The sequence below is a fragment of the Lissotriton helveticus genome, chromosome 3_2 (genome assembly GCF_964261635.1).
Source record: "Lissotriton helveticus chromosome 3_2, aLisHel1.1, whole genome shotgun sequence".
NCBI lineage: Eukaryota > Metazoa > Chordata > Amphibia > Caudata > Salamandridae > Lissotriton > Lissotriton helveticus.
The window spans coordinates 444,099,752-444,123,359 of NC_136062.1; the positions used below are offsets into that span (position 1 = coordinate 444,099,752).

Consider the following 23,608-nt stretch of genomic DNA (forward strand, 5'->3'; position numbering starts at 1 on the left):
TTTCCTGTTCTTGCATGCTTTGTCTCCTATATACTATTGCTGCTTGTGCCCTAACTTCTGCCAATATTTCTGTAAGAAGTGTGGTCACCTGATCATGTGTATCTCCTAACGTTTCACAACGGCATGTGACCTGCTGTATATAGTTGTGTTTTGGGCTCTCTCAATCAGATCATTTAATGCTTGTAATTTTTTATCGATACCCACTATATGTATTGCCAAGATGTGTAGCAGTTCCACCTGAAGGTCCTGTTTATCTGCCTGGTGGAATATGGCTGACGACATTGCGTCCATAGTTATCAGCAGGGCCCCCCAGGTGTTGCCCTGATCCTTGTCAGTTCGATCCTTATTCTCTTTGTTACCCATGGTCAGGGCTTGGCTTTTGCCTCCAACCTCTTGTTCCTTTTGTTCCCTGGTCCTTTGTAAGGATTTAGATGGTAATAGCGATGATAGTAAATCACTAGTAAACCAACAGTAAATCGCTTTTTTGCCTGCGGGCTTCACTGTCTGTCATTAAGGATTTTAAACTAAACTTGTTAAAGATATGTCTTCCTCTTCCCCAGCCTTCCTATAAGGGATTAATGTAAAGTCTTCTAGTAATTTGTCCTTCTGTTGTCTGATCTCTTGTTTTGAGATGAAATTTCAAGAAGTTCATTCAGAGATTGTTCTTGTGTCCCTAGTGATCTTTTTTGGGTCAGAGGGTCTTCTGTCATATATTTTGGGCTTGAGCAGTCCCAACCTTTTGGGTGAGTAGACTGGGGTTGCACTCTAGTTTCTAAATTATGTTATTCTGCTCGAACTATTATTGAATTTTTTCGGGTCACTCCTCGCAATGCGAGATCAAATGTATTTTCTCTCTTACGTTCCTCCAACCGGGGGAGTTTTCACTTCTCAAGTCTGATTGACATACTTCCAGCTCAGTTAGCTGTTTGACCTGCTGATCAACCATCTGAAAGACCCTCTTTGACTCTAATGAGGAGTTTTGCAAGGAGTTTGGCTCTGTTCTTGGTGCCCTTCTTCGCAATGGGGATTGTTTAGGGTTTCCATCGCTCTGAGACTGCTCCGATTCCGAAGTGGTGTCAGACTTTTGTAACTCTTGGCCCAATCTCTTAGTCTGTCTTTTCTTTTCCTGGGTTATGCACCCTCTATCTGAGACTGAACGCCTAACTGGAGGACTGTCTTGGACTGTCTTGGGCTGGCATGGGCTGTCCTAGGCAGTTGTGAGCGGCACTGGTATGTCTGGCTGTCCTGTGCAGCACTAGTATGTCACTAATTTGGACCCAATTAACAGTCCCAAATAACAATTCCCCCTCCTTGTTCTTGTAACTTGTGGGCTCTTTATGCTTAATTCTATGGCCCATACAGTCCGATCAGTCCAATCCTTCCCCCCTCCTCTGTACCTCTTGCTCTTGCTCTCTCTGGTGGCTTAAGTCTGATATCCAATGATGCCTGATGGGCACGGCCGGAAAACTCGCTGTGCACACTCACTGGGGACACTATTCACTAATGCTGCTTAGGCTTGCAGTTCCTTGGGTACTCTAAAAGCACACTGCCCCACTCTCCAGCAACAGCACGGCCGGTGAGTAACAAAGGCAGTGGGACCACTGTGGGGGGCCAAGACCCAGCCGTGCTTAGTCGCGGCTGCAACTGAATGACACCTTCTTTGGGGCCCCCAACGCGAAAACTCTGTATAAACCGAACCTAGCAGCAAGTAGTGTTTCAGCATCCGCATCCTCCTCCTGTTCGGGCGCGCACCCTGCTTACAGTTGACGTGAAAATAAGACTCATGCTCAAACCTCCATGCCACAACAGAGTGCAGCAGTTCATACTCCTCACACACACACACAAACAAAGCCATGCACAACACTAGACCAGAATAACTAAACAGCTGCATACACTTTCATCAACCCCCCGGACACCTATGTTCTGTCTCACTCTCACTCGCACACACTTTCCGCACATGCAAGAGAAGAACAGGAGGCCGCTTCTAACTAAAACATGGAAACGACCCCCCTCAACACTTAAGAGCCTCCTCCTCACTACTAGTTTTCCGCAAGAAGCTGAACACCTCGCTCTTCAACTAACACATGGAGACCACACACCTACCACAGGAGAGTAAAGCACTCAACAAATCAACAATACATAACAAATATGTAGGTTCTCATTTGAATATTGAGGTGTGAAGAATGGTAGTTATTGTAGAAAAGAGTCACTGAGGCTTAAGACACTTGCTTGTTGGAATTTCGTACTTTATTAATATTATGTCATTTTAGTAATGATAAATTAGGGGTTTCAGTCAAGGGTTTGTAGAGCACGCTACTCACCTGTGAGGGTCTCAAGGCGCTGATGGGGGGAGCAGCTCCGGATCAGTTGAAGATCCAGGTCTTGAGATCCTTCCTGAACGTGTGAAGGGTCAGGGAGAATCTGATGTGCACAGGGAGCTCGTTCCAAGCCTTGGCTGCGATCTAGGAGAAATCTCTCCCACCTGTTCTGTTTCTGCAGATACGGGGGACCTCTGCAAGGGCAAGGTCGGCGGAGCAGTGGTACCTCTTGGGAGTGTGGAAGGAGACTCTCTCGTAGAGGTATTTGGGTCCAATGTTGAGGAATTTGTAGGTGTGGCTGAGGAGTTTGAAGGTGACCCTCTTCTCAACAGGGAGCCGGTGGATGTCTCGTAGGTGTTGGGTTATGAGTTCATGGTGGGGTGCCCCGAGTACGAGTCTCGCTGCAGCATTCTGGATGGGTTGGAGCTTCCGTAGAAGATTTCTGTTGGTTCCGGCATATAGGGTGTTGCCGTAGTCCAGTCTGCTGGTTATAAGCGCATGGGTGACTGTCCTTCTGCAGTCGGGGGGATCCATTTGAAGGTCTTGCGCAGGATGCGCAGGCAGTTGAAGCTGGTGGAGGCGACAGCATTAATCTGGCAGTTCATGGAGAGGGAGGAGTCAAGGATGATGCCGAGGTTTCGAGCGTGGTCTGTATGGGTGAGTGGGTTCCCGAGGGCGGAGGGCCACAATGTGCTGTCCCAGGCGGAGGTGCAGGGTCCCAGAATGAGGATCTTGGTCTTCTCTGCGTACAGCTTCAAACAGCTTTCTTTAATCCAGGCTGTGACATGTTTCAATCCTTCATTGAAGCAGAGTCTGGTGTCTTTGGGATTCTTCGTGAGTGAGAGGATGAGCTGGGTGTCATCAGCGTAGGATACTATCCTGAGGCCATGTTGTCTGACAATGGCGGTGAGGGGGCTCATGTAGATGTTGAAGAGTGTGGGGCTGAGAAATGATCCTTGGGACCCTCCGCAGTTGATATTGGTGGGTTCGGGGAGAAAGGGAGGGAGACTGATCCTCTAGGTTCTGCCAGCGAGAAAGGATTGGATCCAGTCGAGGGCGGCTCCTTGTATCCCTGCGTCGTGAAGTCCGGCTGTGAGCGTGCAATGTGAAACGGTGTTAAAGGCTGCAGAGAGGTCTAGAAGTAAGAGGACCGCAGTGTGTCCCTGGTTGAGTATCATGCGGATGTCGTCGGTGGCGGCGAGGAGGGCGGTCTTGGCATTGTGGTTGCTGCCAAATTCAGATTGGGAGGCATCTAGGATGGAGTTGTCCTCAATGAAGGTGGACAGCTGGACATTTATGAGTCTCTCAGTGACTTTGGCTGCAAGGGGGAGGAGAGAGATGGGCATGTAGTTCTTCAGGTCTGTTGGGTCGGCTGTAGGTTCCTTGAGGATGGGTATGACCTCTGCACGCTTCCAGTCTCTGGGAAGATGCCTGATCTGAAGGAAGCGTTGATGGTCCGTCCTAGTTGGGTGCGATTGCCCTGTGGAATATGTTCGGTGGGCAGGGTTCCGTAGGGGCTCCTGAGTGGGTTTTCATCATGGTAGAGGTGATGTGTTCGAAGGTGGCGGGATTCCAGGTCATGATAGTTGGTTGGTCGGCGGCGGTGCCGAGGGGGGTGGTGTTTGGCGTCTGCTCGCTGAAGTTGTCTTATAGAGGGCCTTGATCTTGAGATGGAAGTAGGAGCTGTGCTTGTCGCAGAGTTCCTGGGAAAGTGTGATGTCCGTGGCCTCGCTGGGGGGTTTGGCGAACTGCTGTAGGACGTTGAACAGTTCCTTGGCATTGGTTGCGTTGGTCTTGACTTTGTCCCTTATTAAGGTCAGTTCGGTGTCTCTTATGCGCTGGTGGTACTCCTTCAGGGTGCTCCTGTGGTTAAACCGTGCTTCCGAGGTTTTCTGATTTCGCCAGGTTTTCTCTAGGCATCTGCAGGCGCGTCTGGCTTTTTGTAGTTCTGTGATGAACCAGGCGGACTTCAGAGGGCATTGTTTGGCCGGGTGACGTACAGGTGCGAGCTTGTTGGCGCAGCAGGAGATCCAGCGGTGGAATTTCTTGGCTGCGGAGTTAGACTAATTAGCACCAGTCTATTCACTTCTCTTGGAGGTCAGTGCTGGTAGCCTCTGTATAGTTCACAGTGGATACATATCCATGTGAATATAACACAGATTCCTAAACATCACTCATCGTGCATGAAGCAGACTAGTGGTGGTCGTAGAAAAGAGTCACTGAGCCTAAAGATGCTTGAATTTTGGTATTTGACATTTTATTAATATAATATCATTTTAGTGATAAATAGACTAATTAGCACCTAAGTCCATTTGCTTCTCCTAGAGGTCAGTGTTGGTAGCTTCAGTTTAGTTCACAGTGGATTCATATCCATGTGCACATAACCCAGTTACCTAGATGTGAGAGCCTAGCCTGGTTTATGATGTCCACTAATGTAAGTGGGCACCCTGCACCAGTCTAGACAACCCTTATGGTTATTTAAGAGACATTAGGCAACCTTAGAAACCTCTCTAGGTGGTAGCTGTGGACAACAGTCTTCAGGCTTAGTCCAGAAGAAGTGTAAAGCAGCTTGTTGTACCAGAATGCAATCTTATTGGTATAGATTAAAGGAAAAATAACCACACAAGGTATTTTTAAAAATATTTATTGATTATATAATACTCTCTAACAGGTTTAGGTATCTCCTACGTGGAGATAAACACAATGCACACAAAACTGTTCATAGAAATCATGTAAATAACACAGAATACACAGTGGACCAGGGGGGATGGGAGCATACCATATACTAAGAAAGTTGCATGAGAACCACGCTTTGGGTCGACAATGTACAGAGGACGTAGAAGTGCGGGGACCCAAGGAACCACCCAAGGTGAGAGACTAGGAGCCCACGGAGATCGTGTGCAGTGTGGGAACACACACGCGTTCTCCGTACAAATTAACATGTAAGTCTCGGCTGCAATTTTAAAGATTAAGGACCCTTCCTAGTCAACCCTGAAGAAACCTGTGGATACCCTAGCACCCACGTTACTCTACACCAGGGAAGATGGATGCATCGGTGTGAAGTGGTTTCAAAAACTGCATTCAAACCCAATGGAGGACTTCAAGAAAGTGCTGCTGCTGGAGAAGGAAAAAATGTCCGGTGGAATCCGTAGGTGGACTCAGGATGAGAAAAACCTACAAAGAGAGGGGGCAGAGTCTATCTCACTCAGGAGTGATCCGGAGACCTGGAAGACGAATGCCCACCAATGTTGGGTGTTGCAGGAGAGTTGATGGTGACCTTGACTTTGCAGCTGTGAGTACCAGGCGATGCTGAGGAAGACCATGAGCCATGCAAAAGCTGTCCCATGTCGGATGTCGAGAGTTGAGGATGTCGAGAGTTGAGGGGTCGGTGTCCGGCGGGAACAGCAACAAGCCTTGGCAAATGCAAACAATGAGGATGTCGAAGAAGGTGCATTGTCGGGACCAGCAAGGTCCAGGGGACTCATCACAAGCAAGGGAGTCAGGGTAGACCCTGAGCAATAGACAGAGCCAAAAAGAAAGAAAGGTGACCCTCAACAGGACCCATAGGCCGGAGACACTGGAGTCACAAGAGGCTCTCGAGCAGCTCACCAAAAGATGCAGACCACGGTGCAAGGAAGGCTGTGTGGATGAAGACTCTTGTCACTGGAGATGCTGGAGGTTGGGGCTACTTGGAGCCTGAAGATCTTTGTGGAAGAAAGTCAACAGACCTTTGCAAAAGCAAGTCAACACAGTGCACAGTGGTTTGGTTCCTGCGGCTCTCAGAAGGGATACTGGCCTCAAACTTGGTGAGACGGCAGGGCAGGCCTTGAGGGCTGTGGAAAAACACCACCTATGCTGTTAGACCTTTTGGAGTCTTAAGGAGCTACAAATCAGCAAACCTGTCAGCCTAGTTGCGGTGCCTGCACATGCAGAGAAGTGCAGAGAAGTGACTTCTTCACTTCAAGGGAGAGTTCTTTAGGTGTCTTGGATGCCCAGAGGCCTTGGAAGGTTCCTGAATGTTGCACAGGCACAGGCGATGCAGCAGACTGAAATGGGGATGAAGTCAAGCCCAAACGAAGGCCAGCGAATCCCAGAGTGCCCAAACGGCAGAAGTTGAAGAGGTGTCTGAATTGAATCGTGTTTCACGACGAATCTAGGGGTCCACCCACAAGTAAGCCCTTTAGTACCCTTATGAAAGGGTTGGGACGATTCAGGGGACTCTCCCATGGAGGGACTGGACAGTAACGCATACTCCCATGTCCTTTGTCCAGTTTTGCGCCGTAGGGGGAGCCAATGGCTCCCAGATCAGGTTTGAACTGGACCATGCAAGGAGGCACCAAATGTGCTGCTCATGCAGACTGAGTGGCGCTGGCAAGCGCACCCATCCGGCCCCAAAACACTCAGCAGCAGGAAGGTAGAATTGTGTCTCTGGTTGGCAGCAGCCTTGTTGTGCTGTCCGGGTCTAGAAGACTAGTATCAGGAGCACCGAGAGCCTAATGGAGGGCTCTTTCAGTGCTTGGATTCCAACATGTTTGATACCAAATATGATAATTTGTTGCAGCCGTTTTCAAGTTGGTCATCGCGTAATTACGCGGTACCATTCTATAAAGTACTAGCAGCCCGTCCCGACGTTGTCCGGGTATGAAATAGAATGTGTGTAATGTGTGTATTTGGCAGGGGCAATTTATTTTAAAATCTCACGGTAAACAACATTTTTTGATTCATTAGAATAGGGACAGAGAAGGGCCAGCTGCAGCCCTGGTTGATGTTAGCAGGCGCATGTAATTGGTGTAGTGATCCACCGCCTGAGCCCGGCTACAGCCCTGGTTGATGTTAGCAGGCGCGTGGTATGTTTTTGAATGAGAGAGTTATCAGCCGCGGGTAAATCCGTTTAATGAGAGAGTTCAGTGACAGCGAGTAGGAGAGGCTGCAGTAATTGTCCCCGCAGACACGCTCATTTGCGTGTTCCCCCGCTTGAGGCCCAGATTCAGGCCAGTTTGATGTTAGCAGGCGCGTGTTCCCCCGCTTGAGGCCCAGCTGCAGCCCTGGTTGATGTTATCAGGCCCGTGTAATTAGTGTACTGATCCGCCGCCTGAGCCCGGCTAGAGCCCTGGTTGATGGTAGCAGGCGCGTCTAATTTCGTTGAATGAGAGAGTTCAGTAACAGCGCGCAGGATAGGCTGCAGTAATGTTACTTACCAGGCCTCCAGCTGAACGCGTTTGTCATGCCCTCAGCACACGGCCACAGCAGACGATCTTCTGATTAATGTACGACCCACATGGCATGAAGGGCGAAACGTAGCACACACCCCCAGCGTTTCTCACACCCCTAGCGTGCCCCTTGATGCGGCGCAATTGCGTTCACATGGCATGAAGGCCAGACACACGCCCCCAGCGTTTCTCACGCCCCCAGCGTGCCCCTTGATGATGCACAGCAATGTAATTGGCGCTTGTATGTATGACTCACATGGCATGAAGGGCGGACACACGCCCCCAGCGTTTGTCACGCCCCCAGCACATGCCCACAGCCCACGATGTGATGGCCGTACCACAGGCCCCCAGCGTTAGTCATGCCCCCAGCCCACACCCACAGCACAATGCAGACACGCCCACAAGGGACTACTTTGATGGCACGGTTCTTTTACCTTTTAAATGAATATGGTGTCCTACGGTACAATTGTATGTCTTGCACTGTATGATTGTGTTGAACACCACTGTTTCTTGAAAAGTTAATAAAAACAATTTAAAAAAGAAAAAATATATATGGTGGCCGTCTGCATAGCCTATGTCCTTCTGCTGCAATAGCCCTTTCCAATGCGGTATTGGGTGTTGTGATTGGTGCTGTGGTTACTGAGATTAACCACCTCAAAGGTTCGGGCTCTCTCTTTATAATATTAGTATGGATATGCATATGGCTGCTTCACTTACAACCAGGGTTGTTTGGACTTTGTAGGCTATAGGGGTCTCCTGCTTATGCACGGGCACCCTCAAGCTTAGAACCAAGCACCCTGCCTTCAGTATTACAAAGGCCTGCTAGAGAGGTAACTTGTAAGTTTTAATACAGTGACCCTAGATATAGGAAACCTATATCTTTTGTAAGTGCTGCTAGCACCAGCTTACAGAGGCTGCAATTGCAGGCCTTTAGTTGCAGTTTGCATGGTCTCCCATTGGTAAGATAATACATGATTAAGCCCATTAGAGACCTCTGTGGTACCTATGCCCTGGGTACATGGGTACCATATACTAGGAACTTATAAGGGCACCCCAGTATCCAATCTGGGGTGTCCATAATTACTTATCATAATAATTTAGGGGATAAAGCAGAGAGACAGGGGTCCTGGTAAGCAGGATCCCAGTCAGACTACTAAAACAGCTTAGCACCAGGCAAAGAGTTGGTGTAACCATAAAAGCAGATCTTACTTTACTCCAGTAGACATCACTCGCCGTGAATAAAGCAGACGGATGGTGGTTGGTCAGAATGCAAGTTTTATTGAATTACTCTGAACCTTAATTTTCTCGTTGCTTGGTAAAAACAATGAAGGGGAGAGGGCAGTATGTGATGATTTTTAAATTTCTAATTCCTTTATTTATAAGGACAAACTGAAAACTTTCAACTTTAGCAGGGCCAGTATTTGAGGACCTTTAATGGTAGAGAATTATAAAAAAAAAAAGCTTCACCTGGAGGACGTACTTTGTCCCTTACTTTACATAGAATGCAGCAGTTATGCATGTTTGTCTGTCATACTGATACATTGGAGCAATTTTGAAAGTAAGTTACCTTTTCATAACTTTTTAATCACACTTTAACCTTATCAAAATACACTAACAATGTCAGTCTTTGAACCTGAACTGCAATCTTTGCTGAGCCATCACTTGTTACAACAAAGTGTTCTATTTATGCAGAGTGCTTCTGTTTTTACACAGATAAGCGACACAACCTCTCGCCCATTTCAGTTGACTGTCCCGAAGTTGGAAACAGCTTTACTGAAAGCAAAATCCGAGGTGAGTGAACTTTCCATGTTAGTCTTAGAAGAATTGAGCAGGATGTACCAGGCCTTTATGGTATTGTGCAATGCTAAAAAGATTCACCTACATCTTGGAACAGTCCTATTTTCTATTCGAACACCCAGATCTGGCATGTAGTTGGGGTGACTCCCCCTTCTTTTGTGCTTCTTTCCCCTTTTTATGCAAACTAGTGCGGACTGAACCTCTTATTGTGCTCATCAGTTTCACCTTGTAGACCTTTCACCACAATGTCATTCTTGTTGTTTGCTTCCTCTTTGCTTTCTTTTGCTCAGTCAGTCTAAGCCTGAAGGATCATAGTTCAACCCATGTGTACAGTCTAACAAATGGTTTGTAGTATGTGCCTAGTAGATGCCCATGCTGTTGGGTGTGCGTGAGACCAGAAGGTAGGTACAGGAGCACCAAACCTGGGCCTAGTATCAAGCATGTCGTCAGATACTGTGTCGAACCCTAAAGGGCCAAATTCTGCTAGTGTTTATAACCCTTCGCGGTATTAAAGCCTGAGTGTGCCTGTCATCTTTTCTCTGGTGTATGATGACTTATGCTACCAGATCACATTGCCAAACTCCACATATGGTGCTTCCCGAAGAGCTGGAGACCTATCTAATACTAACACTAATATATCTAATAATGCTTTGATGACATAATTTCACTGTTGGGATCAAGCCCAGCTACAATTTGAGTTGGATGGTTCCATTTAACCACTGGACTTTGCCACTGCCAACCCTTCTGAGCATGGTAACTTTCGTACAGTGCCCCTATGTGGAAAGCTCCTGCCTCCCAAAGCATGGTGTATATTACCTAATCTCACCCATCATCTGTGGTTCCAGGGAGGTGGCATCAGGGGAGTTAAGATACTCTTCTTCGGTGGGTGATTAACAATTCTCTTGAGTCCTCTTTCCTCTCTTGTGGTCGAGTCCCACTTGCACATAATGCAAGAGGTTGTTGAGAAGGATGCAGCAATTATTTTGGCAACTAAAGACAATAGGGCAAATAGAAGTAAACTTGGGAGTACTTCTACATCTCCAGCATTCTCCAGTAATTGACAGCTGCGCAGGAAGATGCACAAGCATCATGGTGTACTGGTACCCACTGATACCACATCACTGTACACCTACCTTGGCAAGCACTTCCAGGCTTTCTAACTCGCAAAAAAGAGGAGTACCACCAAAAAAGGCTCAAAGAGCGATTAAGGTGGGATGGTTTTCTAGTGGAAAAAGAAGAAAGTCCTTCTTTGGTTTTAATAAACCCCTCACTCACCGACCTAGTCGGTGACATGCTTCATCATCGGGGCCACCTTGACAGCCGAGTGCCATCAAGGTGTGCTGCGACACGTGGAATACAGTGGAGCTTGTATATGAGCCTTTTTTGGTGGTACTCCTCTTTTTTGTTATTTAGATACCTAACCCAGGGGATCAGGAGTACTTTCCGTCCACTCCGGTGGTTGAAATCTTTACTCTCTCCTTTTGTTTATTGTATATCTTGGCAGCGCACAACTGCGAGAGTGTGTCCTTCTTTGATCCTTTGACACTCTAACACTCTCCACCTAACACACAGTAGACACCATGGGAGAAAATCAAGGCCTTTCATATTCTACAGAAGAGATCGACGCCATTTTGGGCGAAATCTCCGGATTTGCAGATGCAAGTATTTCACAAACAATAGCACAGACAGGCGATTGGGAAAAGTTGACAGAGATGAAGAGGGATCGTATAAGAACTATACTACATGGTACCATCCTGAAGGAGTATGTAACAAACAACATGGCCCTGAAGGGCCTTCTGGTGACAAATGCACCACAGATTTTTCTGAATGATCCAACATTCAGAAAAGACTGGGCCCTAATAGCGTGGCACTGTACGCATGATTGGATTATGTTAATCTTAAAAACTGCGCTGAGGTTGTCAGAAACTATCCAGATTGAAATCCAAAAAACTGAAACACATATTAAGACAAGTATTACTGGATATAAAAGGAAACTTGATTAAATAAATAAGGAGATAAATGAATATAGAGAGAACCTGACTCAACAAAAGGTCACAAAATTTCAGAAGGATCTGAAAAGGTTCTCCTTCGTAAAAACCTATCCTTACTCAGACCCAGACTTTAAATCAGCTGAGAAGCCCACATCTGATTCTGATGTTTCAAGCAACTCATCCAACAGCAGCAATGGGTCAAATACCAGCGGTAACAAACAGCGAGGCAGAGGTGGCAAAAGAGGACAAAACCTTTGGCCTAATTTCAATCCGCCAATGTTTCAAGACCCCTAAAACCAATCATCACATTACCCAATGTATGGATGGCAACCCCCTTTCCAACCACATTTCCAACCGCCTCCATTTCAACAAAACCAATTTCAGCCTCCTTTTTTTCACAGGGGACGAAGGGGAAGAGGAAAAAACAGACAACCCAATCAGGTACACTGGGAGGAGGACGATCCAATGAGCAATCGGACCAAGAGCAAGGCAGGGCCCAGCAATATGAGACCCTAGTAACTAATCTATCCTCTAGACCACTATCAACCACAGAGGAGAGTGTCTTAAATAAGGGATTGGGTTTTGTCCCAACAGCCCGTTTGGACAAATTCCAATTACATTGCGACTTGGCAGTTTTTTTTAGAAAACTTAGACTCAAAGCTTTTTTTGAAAAGCAGGGCCCCCAAGAGAAAACGAAGTTGAAAATGAGAGTGGATTAAGAGTCAAATCTACCTTCATGCCACCCCCACACACCACCCCGGTGGAATTGATCGCTTTCGAACATGCCGTGTACAATGATGTCGAAAAAATGCAGGTCACCACTCAATTTCAAAACATGAGTAGAGCTGAGAACACAGCACTAACTGAACTACGCGCCTGTGAAACCATCATAATAAAACCCGCCGACAAGGGTGGAGGGTTGGTGGTTATGGATATAACCACATATCGTGAGGAATGCACACGACTCCTCAGTGACACCAGAAATTATCAGGTCCTGGAATCAGATCCCACCAATGAACTAAAAACAGAAATTCAACAACTAGTGGAAACCGCAGAAGCTTCTGGCAGGATATCAAAACAGGAAGCGGATTACTTGTGTACCACAAAAGGGAAAATCCCATATTTCTATATCTTGCCTAAAATGCATAAGGGCAGGTTACCACCCCCAGGACGCCCAATTGTTTCGGGCATTGGTTCTTTATTAGAACCTCTGTCCAGGTTTTGTGATTTTTTCTTAAAGACTATTGTCCAAAATACGGCTACTTATCTACAAGACACTAAAAGTTTATTGAACCTATTGCAAAATGTAGTGGTTGATGAAAACACGGTCCTACTAAGTGTTGACATTGAGAGTCTCTATACAAGCATACCTCAAGATGACACCATCCAAGTCCTTGAAAACACCTTGGAAAACACTGACTGGTCTTTCAACACACCCAGAGCTTTCATTCTGGAATGTGCCAAGTTGGGACTGAAATGCAACTATTTTGAATTTGATGGCACCCTCTATTTACAAACGGTGGGTACATCAATGGGCAGCGTTTTTGCCCCCAGTGTGGTCGGGTTATATGTGTACGACTGCAAACAGAAGTTTATCTTGAATGATGTTAATCCCTTTCGTGAAAATTTGACATTCAGGAAACGTTACATCGACGATGTCCTGGTAATTTGGCAAGGACCAGTCGAACGATTGGACCAATTCATCACTTGGATAAACACCTGCGATGAAAACCTTAGATTCACGAATTGCTATGACAAAGAAAAGATTGTATTCCTAGATGTGGTCATCACCAAGGAGAGCAACCGGCTAGAGACAAGAACTCATTATAAACCTACTGCAAAAAATAACTTGTTAAGGTTTGAGAGTTTCCACCCTCGCCCACTCAGGGAAAACATGCCGTATGGACAATTTCTTAGATTGCGCCGAAATTGCAGTAAACTCTCACTGATCTATCCGAAAAACTGGTAAAGCGTGGATACCCTAATAAAATTGTAAACAAATGTCAGAAGAGGGCCAGAAATCAGCCTAGGGAGGCGCTCATAGAAGAGAGAACTACCAACGACAACTCAATACCGCTGACATGCGTGACCACGTTTAATGCAGTATCCAATCAAGTGACCAGGAGTATAAATAAACACTGGGCGATCATAAACACTGGAAACTTACATTGGGAAAAACCACTCTTTTCATTTAAAAAGTCTCACAGTTTAAAGGACACTCTGGTCAATACCAGGCCTAAGATAAAGAAACTGCAGCGATGCCACCTGACGAGAAATACAAAAACATTGGACCTTGAAGCAGGAAAAGTATGGAGACAAGTTTCCCAAGTTTTACAAACTGCAATAGCAGTAACGTGATCTACTTGATTGAATGTACATGCAAGAAACAGTACATAGGAATGACTACCCGCAAGGTAAAGCAACGGATATGTGAACACCGCAGCACCATCCGCTGCAGGAAAAGTGCGACGAGACTAACAGACCACTTTTTAGAGAGTAATCACACACCAAACGACATGATATGGACAATCATCGAACAGATAACACCTGGACCCAACCTACAGAAACGTCTGTATGAGAAGGAACAAAGATGGGTCTACAGACTATCAACACATATCAACGGATTAAATGATAGCATCCCCTGGGCTAATGTCCTATAAACTTGCTCCTCAAAATCTTTGTTGCTCTCCCTCTCATCCCTGTCTGGCCCATTCTAAGATACAATAAGCTGCACCCCTGGTTTATTAACCTTTATATACCTAGCACCTAAGATCCCATGGGCTAATGTCTTTTAAAACTTTGTTGCTCTCTCCCCCCTGTCTGGCCCATCTCAATAAACAATAAGCCGCACCCCGTTTTTTTGACCCATTGACATCAATATACCTAACCCCATTGCATTGCTGTAAGATACGCTTGTATTGTGACCGTCTAATCACAGCACAGCCGCAATTCAGGCTGCCTATATGGTATTACCTTAGCATACTGATCAATAGTATCTCAGTTCACCTTGAGGTCTCTGACCTACTGCTTATGCAATACCTTTGCACTGGTTCAGCAAGAGTAAATATACTCCCCCTTGTTGTTATTAGTCGAGGGAACGTCATTCTCCCACTATCCTATCATGTGAATTTATCAGTCTCTTCGGGAAGACACATTACTAATACGATCGCTTTACCGCTTCACCTTTTGGAGCGACAGCCCCTATCCTTATGATAGTCATATTCCCCACTCGCTGTTTCTCCAAACGCGGTAGCGTCTCCATAGTAACATCACAACGTGCGCCTCAGAGGCTTCCGTACCACTCCTTCGGGAAGCGCCTGACATCATCACGTTCAGGAGACCACGCCCACCCCGACCCCGATGGCAGTAGTCTTAACCCGGTTCATTTTGCGTTCTCATCACGGGCGCATGGAGGGGCAAACTAGGTATATCGCTTGACTATACCACTTGAAAACTGTAAGTAGAACTCTGTTTTCCCCGAATGAAACGTGATTGCTACCGTTTCTTCTTCCGAACCCTTCCAGTACCCCTGGCAAACCAACCCGGTACTAAGCATTTTTTTCCCTTTGCATTGCAGAATATGTTTTCCAACAGTGGCCTCCCTTCCCTCTAATCCCGTGCAGCCTAATGACCCTGAATTAGGAGTAAGCACTTTGCGAGCATACTGTGTGTTACATGTTGTGTTTGTGTTGTATTGTCCCTTTTGGATCATGATGAAGCAATAGCACGTCGGTAATCCTTTCACTGCTAAGGATATGATTGTTGCCTAGCCACACACCTAAAATCAATGGATGCGAGTGACAAAATCACGGTTCTTTTTTTACTAAGCACACAATTATTGATAGGTGTGCAAGGAAGCCATATTGGCTGTATTGCGCCAATACGTTATTCTATGTATTTGAGCAGCACAATGCACTAAAATAGTCTGCATTAATTCAGAGGGGGATGACCCACAGAGACAGCAGATTTCGTCACTTCACTATGTTGCAGGCACGTAACGAGTTTTCTTGTGACTGATACTCTTTCTCTCCTTACAGGTCTTTTTTACTCTCAGCGTAACCACCCCCGGGTTACAGTTTTTTCACCCTGCAACTAATTTTGTTAGCAGGGAACAAAGGAATGTTGGTACGGCAGGGCGTTAGTGTACCCTGACCACCCATTTCCTTTCTTGGTCCTGACAAAAAACCGGTAACTTCCATGACGGTTTGAAACATGTAGACCTTCCACTTATCTACAGATACACATGGTCATAAATAACCTATTATTGTATCTACACACACGTTTTTAATATTGTCCAGTAGTCTTAAGAATAACATATTTCTCCTATAAGCCATACCAGGACAATTTTTAACACACTTACTTTTTTCTTGCACTCATCACTCATATACCACCTCCACTGTATTCCAGGTGTCGCAGCACACCTTGATGGCACTCGGCTGTCAAGGTGGCCCCGATGATGAAGCATGTCACCGACTAGGTCGGTGAGTGAGGGGTTTATTAAAACCAAAGAAGGACTTTCTTCTTTTTCCACTAGAAAACCATCCCACCTTAATCGCTCTTTGAGCCTTTTTTGGTGGTACTCCTCTTTTTTGTTATTTAGATACCTAACCCAGGGGATCAGGAGTACTTTCCGTCCACTCCGGTGGTTTAAATCCCTTTACTCTCTCCTTTTGTTTATGTATTTCTAACTTGCATACATGGACTGAGGACATTCCTACCCTGCCTTTATCACTTCATCAGTAGATTCTGGCATGTTTCCCTTCTCCCATGCCTAGACACCAGGCTAAAAGCGGTACAAAAGGGGGTGGTGATGGACGGAGCATCTGAATCAATCAAACACTCACACCCAGTCAAAAGATCTGGGTTTAATCCATCACCGTTCTTTAGCCCACTCTGCCACCCCAGTTCAGACATGGCTATATGCAAATCAGTCTGACCCTGTGCCTCATGGGAACAGTCCAGCCCTAACTGCCAAGCCATGTCTTCCCTGGACCGGAAACAAGCTTCCGAGGACCAGTTTCTGGCATTCCAGCCGTCTTCAGCCCGGCTTGCTTGAATCCAGTGGCAAAGTGAGCAAGGGACTCACGTCTGAGTATACCCTGCCACACTTATGGCGGCCAAAAGCGGTACAAAAGGGGGTGGTGATGGACGGAGCATCTGAATCAATCAAACACTCACACCCAGTCAAAAGACACCAGGCCAGGATTTCTTCTTGCTCGTACATGTCCAGCAGCATTACTTCCACGAAGTATCCCTCTGAGTACTCTGGCCACTAAACACATTCGGGAAGCAAGCCCAACCCATAGAAGGAGAACTGGGTCAGTTTCAGCAGTCGCTTTGCCTATTTGCCATGCTTCCTGATGTTACATACTTCTTCAGATGCCTTGAGAAAATAGTTAAATGCAACATGATAGCTCTGACAGTATATGACTCAGTCAGTCAGTAATTACTTTATTCGACCTAAATACATTTTACCATAAAAGTGAAATAAAAGAAACATAAAAATACAATTAAAACCTGACATTTGACAATACATTGTAAGATAACTTCTTATATATATAATCATTAGACCCTAATATCCTTCATTTATAGCATTCATACATTGTTTTTACATAATTGCTTTAACACAGAGGAAAAGTGAAAAGGATGAAGTGCAAAAACCTCAACTCAGGGTCCACTATGCCTCACTGCCTAACTATTTTCTGATAATCCTCTGTTCTATTTCATAATAGCTGCTTTTGAAGATTTCTTAAAATCCATGATTTATAATACATTTCACAACAATAATTAAAAAACGTATTATAAAAATGTTGTGTATCAGTTAATCATTTGAAAAAAATTAAACAAAATTTATCATATCATCTATCTAATATTTTTTCTGGCATAAGAAACAGCCCACAGAAAGCTCAACATTCCACAAAAAAGCTCAACAGTAGGCAGTGATTGCAAGAAAATATATGCAGGCTGACAATGTGTGACCTTAGAAAAGGTAGGATGTAACGTTTTCTCCATTGGTTATAAAATGAACAAAAAAAGTACTCCGTACATGGTGCTCTGAGGCACCATGCCGTCAAAAGGGTAAGAGCTTAAAATTAGCGCCTAACCCTTTGGTTCGGGGAAGCTTACGAGTAAATATCGTGACCAGTTAAAATAAGCAGATTTTTAAAACAGAGGGGGCCATATTATCAAGAAAGGGCGATACATTATCGCTGCTTTTATCGGCAGGAAACTGCAGCTAAAGCGGCGATAATGGGCTTGATAATATGGGCTTGTAAATTCCCATAGAAGCCCAGCTTCTGGTGTTAACCTGGGCTTCTATGGGAATTCAAAAGGGCATACTATCAAGCCCTTTTTCGCCGATTTAGCGGAAGTTTCCTGCCGATAAAAGTGGCGATAATGTGTCGCCCTTTCTTGATAATATGGCCCCCAGTTTTAATAATTCAATGGTCAACCTAAGGTTTTCTAAGTGCACAGTGCATTGTTTTTTAAATGTCATTCTTCTAATAGCTACCAGGGAATCGGGGTTCTCAAAGTAATCTGACAAAAATGTTGGATGTATACAAACCATGGAATGCGAGTGAGCAGCGTCGATTTTCAGTGACCCGCAATAATAGTAAGGTTTACGGCGGTATTGCCTGAGGTCCAGACTTTATGCCAATGTAATATGGGTTGCATCATTGAATAGTTTATGCTGGTAAGAAATTAAAAATCAGATGTATCAAGACATACCAAATTCATGGGGAACACATCTGAGAAAATCATTGGCGGAACTTGACATACAAATGACATGGGACAGTATGGAAGACCAGGCAAATGTTGGTAAATCGTTTAATAACATAGCAAAGAAGTCTTTCTGGAAGATTAAATAGTAATTTCCAAATGTCGGCATGGGTGGACTGTGATTAACACTTATACATCAATAAAGCCACAGGCTTACTTAGTAACCCATTTTAGCGTTTATAGATTACCGGTTAGGCATGCGCGATTCGAAAGACCTACAGCCATCCTGAAAAAGCAACCAACAAGTAGCACACTGTGATTTTTGTAATGAAACACTAACTCACCTGCTATGTGCATGCACTGCAGTCAAGGATTTGAGGAGACTGCTTTTAAAACCCATTTTTAATTAATTGAACATCTGCACTTGCACACAAGCCGTGATACATCGGTTGGAAGGGTCCTCCGTAATCTTGGCCTACCGGTAAGGAAACTTTTACGGCAAGCCGATTTAGAGGAAACTAAAAAAGCATGAACACGGTCGGCATGGGTTACTTCAAGCGTGGCATCTCTTCACAAGTCCATGTTACAAGTGGACAAAAAACCTAACCAATCAGGGGTTTACGTGAATAATAAGACATTTAGTAGATTGTTTACATTTTAATGTAAAACTCTGCACTTTTTATTGGCACATTTTATCTTAACAGCGCATAGTTAATTCATTTTCTTTTGACAAATTCAGTCGCTGAGTTCCTTTACAAAATCTGAACAATAGAACTTTCGCAGATCGTTCAAATTCTTAGTTAACATCTTATGCGCATTATTAATGTTGTTCGGATTTTAAAAATCGTTTGGCTCGTTGCTATTGAGTGGCATTTAGTTGGATGTTTTTTTACCAACTATGTATGTCTAAATATTTTAGATTGTAAATATAACGATTTTAAGAAGTCATATACAATAAACTGTTGATTGATTAGTTACAAAATAAACTACAGCAGGTATGGTTACCTTCACATACTGTAAAGCATATCCAACTCTCTGTTACATTTTTTTTCTATTTACCAGACCCAATCAAACATCCATTTATGAATCATTTACAGATGCTATCTACTTTTATTTCACCTGAAGATTCGCTCCTCCTAATTTGTTTAGTTTTTTTCAACCACCAGCACACATGCATTTTCACTGTTTTTTATTTTACCAACTGTAATATTCAACTGCAGGCATGTCCTGTGTGTTACTCCGCCTTCCTACAAAATGCTTAGAGTGCGGATTGTGGGCCAAAGCTTTGTCTATTGGGGTGTTGAGGCTGGATGAAAAAGGAATATAACCAGGGGCTTGGGATGGGCTAATTTGGACATCACTTGGATTGGGTAGAGAGGATTAAAGTTTTATCAGTTGCTGCCTTTGGTTAAAACCATTCTGGATTCACCAGCCCCAGACCTCATTATTGTGCACTGTGGTGACAATGACCTAGTCATGTTAACTGGAGGAGTAGGACTGGCAATCCTACTCAAGGATACCTTTGTTGAATTGATGATGCTTTTGCTTATAATGTCTTGGTGTACTCTTACATATGCCAAAGACAGAAATTGAAATGGTCTAATCGATTCTGTCCAGTGATTGCCAAGGCCTGGAAAAAATATAATAACTCTGTTTCTGCTTTCTTTAGACACAATAACTTGGGCTCTATCTACAATATCTATCTGTGTTTTGTCAAGCATGGAATCTATAGTGATCAAGTTCACTTTACAGATGAAAGGAACAGCAACCCAAAACTCTGCATACAGTATTATCTGTCACTGTCTTATATACACTTACAACACAAAGGCTCTTGTGAGAGCCACCCAAGAGCCCAAACTATTGTTCATTTTCTTATTAAATAATTTTTTATTTGGAATTTTGGGAATACGCGACACCGCCGACCACCACCACATTAAAAAATGTTAACATAAAAATGTTATTCCAAGTATTACAATATACACATGTAGCATATTGTCATTTAAATACAGCATTTTTGCCATTGAAATGACCACTGCATTTGCACAGACATACAGTTTTACTGATAAAACTATATAGCATGCAAATGATAATGTGTGTAATTCGAGAGTCAGTGAATATTGATCATTTATGCATCACCAAATACAAGTGTTTTGATTTGTTTTGATTCTAGTAAAATCTTTAGTTTCTATCACACTTGAATTACTTCATTTTTGCTTTCCTAACTGCTGATATATTCTGAAATATGCGTACAGTTCATCTACAGGTATTTACATTTTGTTGGGTGTTACAAAATAATAACATCTGACTGCCTTTCCCTGTACCCCAGTAAAATTGGCACTTAGTTTACTTTAAAAACTCCTCTAACTTTGCAGTCAGAGAAAAAAAATAAACACCAATCCCCATGTTAACAGAATAAGCTGTAATTTGTCAGAAGATATAGTCTGTCATTTGATCCCTGTCTTTGAATCACAGCAAATGTTACAAGATAAACACAAAATGTAAATGCATCTTTATATATTACTCTTCAATGACCGACCAGAAATCAACTGGCAACCCACAGTTTGAGAAACACTGATCGTGTTCTCTAGACATACTAAAAATATTTTGGATTTTTCACACTGGTAGCTCTGATACCTGCGATCTGACAGTTTAACATACTGTTCCTTTATCAGAAGTAGGTTGTCTAGTTTCCTTCAAGGCCAGGATTGTCCGTTCATGGATGAGGGAACATTATTCCGCCCCTCTATAGACTTTGCACTTGAATGCTGGATTCCTGAAGTGCTAGCCGTATCCCCCTTTGCTTCAGATGTCCTAAATGTTCTAGCAGCTGCCATGAAATCCATTATCAGATCTAAAAATAAGAGCAAGTGGTTAATAATTTGTTAATGGTAAATGTCCAAAGGCTTCATCCTTCTGATATTATCTGAGCATAGCAGCATGTTTATTTCTAGACACCTGGTGGAACCATGCATGCAGATGGAAATATGTAAATACTATTTGACCACCGTTAGACCTTCAGAAACTGGCTGCAAAGTCTATCTTCTACTCAGTGAAAAATATCAAACATCACCTGAGGTCAGGAGGTCGGCTTTCAGATGGGATCTGAGTCTTGTTCTCGCCCACCTCATGCAGGCACTTGTAGAACCAAAGTCTTTCTGTGGCTTAGCTGCTGCTCTACAAAGCAACCTCTTTGATTTGGAGGTTGCATTAGTGAGCTTCAATCTCCATGCATATTAGAACTGTGCATTATTTTGTATCATGATGGCAACCACTTGTGGCCCGATTACGATGTTGTTAGGAAACTGTCCCAAATTAATAATTTACAAAATAGTTTCCAAACAAATCGGGTACTGTGAGTCCAGACGACTGATTAAGATGCTTTCCAACATCGTTTGCTTGGACTCGCATTGACTTTAATGGGAGCGTGTGTTCCAAAACAAGACCACAGGTTCCCATGGAAAAAAAAGGGTGGTTGGGGAAAACCTTGCACTCTCTGGCGGGTAACCCCTGGGCATGGTTGGGAAGAGGGATCCCTTAGGTACCCCCACAGACTACATTTGTAAGTCTCAGTATAAAGGAGGGCCCCGCAAGGGGCCCCCAAAGACAGATTCCGGCAGCCGTTTTGTCTCGGGCGAACCGAATTGAACCGATTTCTGTCATCGTAATCACTCGTAACTGTGTCCATAGAGCTGTACGAATCAGCTCAGAAAAAGTCAGGCTGTATGGATGCCTTTCAGAACCGATTCGGTCTGCTCAAATTATTTCCGGGCATCGTAATCAATTGTTGGGAAATCTGTACGATTCGATAGGAAACAAGGGTTCCGAATCGGATTCTGCAATACTGAAATCCATCAGGATCCTTTCCTAATTACATCGTAATCATCCCCTTAGTTGTTTTTTTGTCTTCAATATATTACTGGTACCTTCACTAGAGAAGGTAGCAGTATTTTTAAGATAGACGGCCTTTTTAAGGGTGCCTGGAGAGGGGCCTAATTTATCGACCCCCAGGACCCAAAGGTGACTTTTCTGATAAATTATTAGAGACCATTGAGCCACATGATAATTTTTTTCTAATTGGAGACTTTAACCATCGCACGGAAATCTTATTAAATTCAGGCACCGACCAGTTGATTACAAATATGAACACTCTCAGTCTCGTCCAGCTGGTTGCGAGTCCGACTCACAGTGCTTGTCATACTCTTGACCTTCTTTTTACTAATTCCTCTGGGTTCACAGTCGAATCCCCAGTACCATTACTATGGCCAGATCACCATCTATTAAAATTTGCTATTTCTATTAATATGACCAAAAATGATCATAAAAAAAGAAGTTTTATTGCGAATGTCATGGCGCAAAGTCCCTCTGCCTCTCTTTTCAAAATATTTCTGCCTAGACTATCAAGATCCAGAAGCAAGCGTAAATCAAACGACATATGACTCTGATAAAGCGATTTCGACCTCAGTGGACAAAATTGCCCCCCTTACCCATGTTAAAATCTAGACCAGGACCACCCCCTGGTTCACTGATCAATTAAAAATAACAAAGCTCTCGTGTAGAACCGCGGAGCGAAAATGGCACAAAAGCAAAAACACGGCAGACCGTGAAATATATTTAAAAAATCCATCACGACTATATGACTGCCATCAAACTAAAATCATTTCTTTTGAATCGGATAAATAAGGCCGAAAATTTCTGTATGGAACTTTATCAAATCTTTGAAAGAATTTTTAGCACCTAGCAATCAACCATCAACTCCCAACTCTCAAGAATGGACTGATTCTCTTTCTAAATTCTTTGAAGATAAAATTGCAGTCATCCATCACTCTTTCCCATCACAACTTAATAACATCCACTCTGAAGATGTGCCTAGCATGTCCTCCGATCTCCCTCATATTGTGAACGACTTCGTCAAATGTGACATTAAATCAGTTACAACTGTCATGCGGAAGATAAAATCCAGTTCTCCCATAGACCCTGTACCTCAAAAAAATTTCTATATTATTGCACCGGTATTATTGGAAAGTTTAACTTGTCTATTTAATAAATCTCTTTCAGAGGCTGATTTTCCTAAAATGTGGAAAGCAGCCAGGATAAGACCGATTCTAAAAAAAACAACTGCCGACCCTAAACTGATCTTAAACTACCGTACCATCTCTTTACGTCCCTATTTTGGGATAATTTTAGAATCCCTCATAAACCAACAGCTCATAGACCATCTCGAGAGTCATGGACTTTTAGACCCTTCGCAGTCCAGTTTTAGGGCAGCGCATAGTACAGAGACAGCTCTGGTCGCGGTAACAGACAGGCTGGCCTTGAACAATCATCAGTCAGCCATCCTCGTCCTGCTCGACCTGTCCGCCGCCTTTGACACCATCTCCCATAGCATTTTAGAACATCGGCTCTGGGAGATAGATGTTTAGGGAATGCTCTCAATTGGTTCAAGAACTATTTAGTCGACCGAGTAACAACTGTCCAAATTGGATATAAAGCGCTCCTATAGTATCTTGTGTGAGAGACCGGTCAAGATGGGAGTACCACAGGGCTCCATTTTCAGTCCGACCCTTTTTAACCT

At 44.0% G+C, this 23,608-nt stretch overlaps 1 protein-coding gene across 1 annotated transcript in view; it reads left to right on the forward strand.

Moving 5' to 3' along the window:
• LOC144826356 (1-aminocyclopropane-1-carboxylate synthase-like protein 1) overlaps positions 1–23,608 on the forward strand; it is a 213,193-nt gene that overhangs the window by 120,494 nt on the left and 69,091 nt on the right. The window contains exon 8 of the mRNA XM_078684684.1: positions 9,242–9,319. Within this exon, the coding sequence (XP_078540810.1) occupies positions 9,242–9,319 (78 nt within the window). The remainder of the gene's footprint in view (positions 1–9,241; positions 9,320–23,608) is intronic.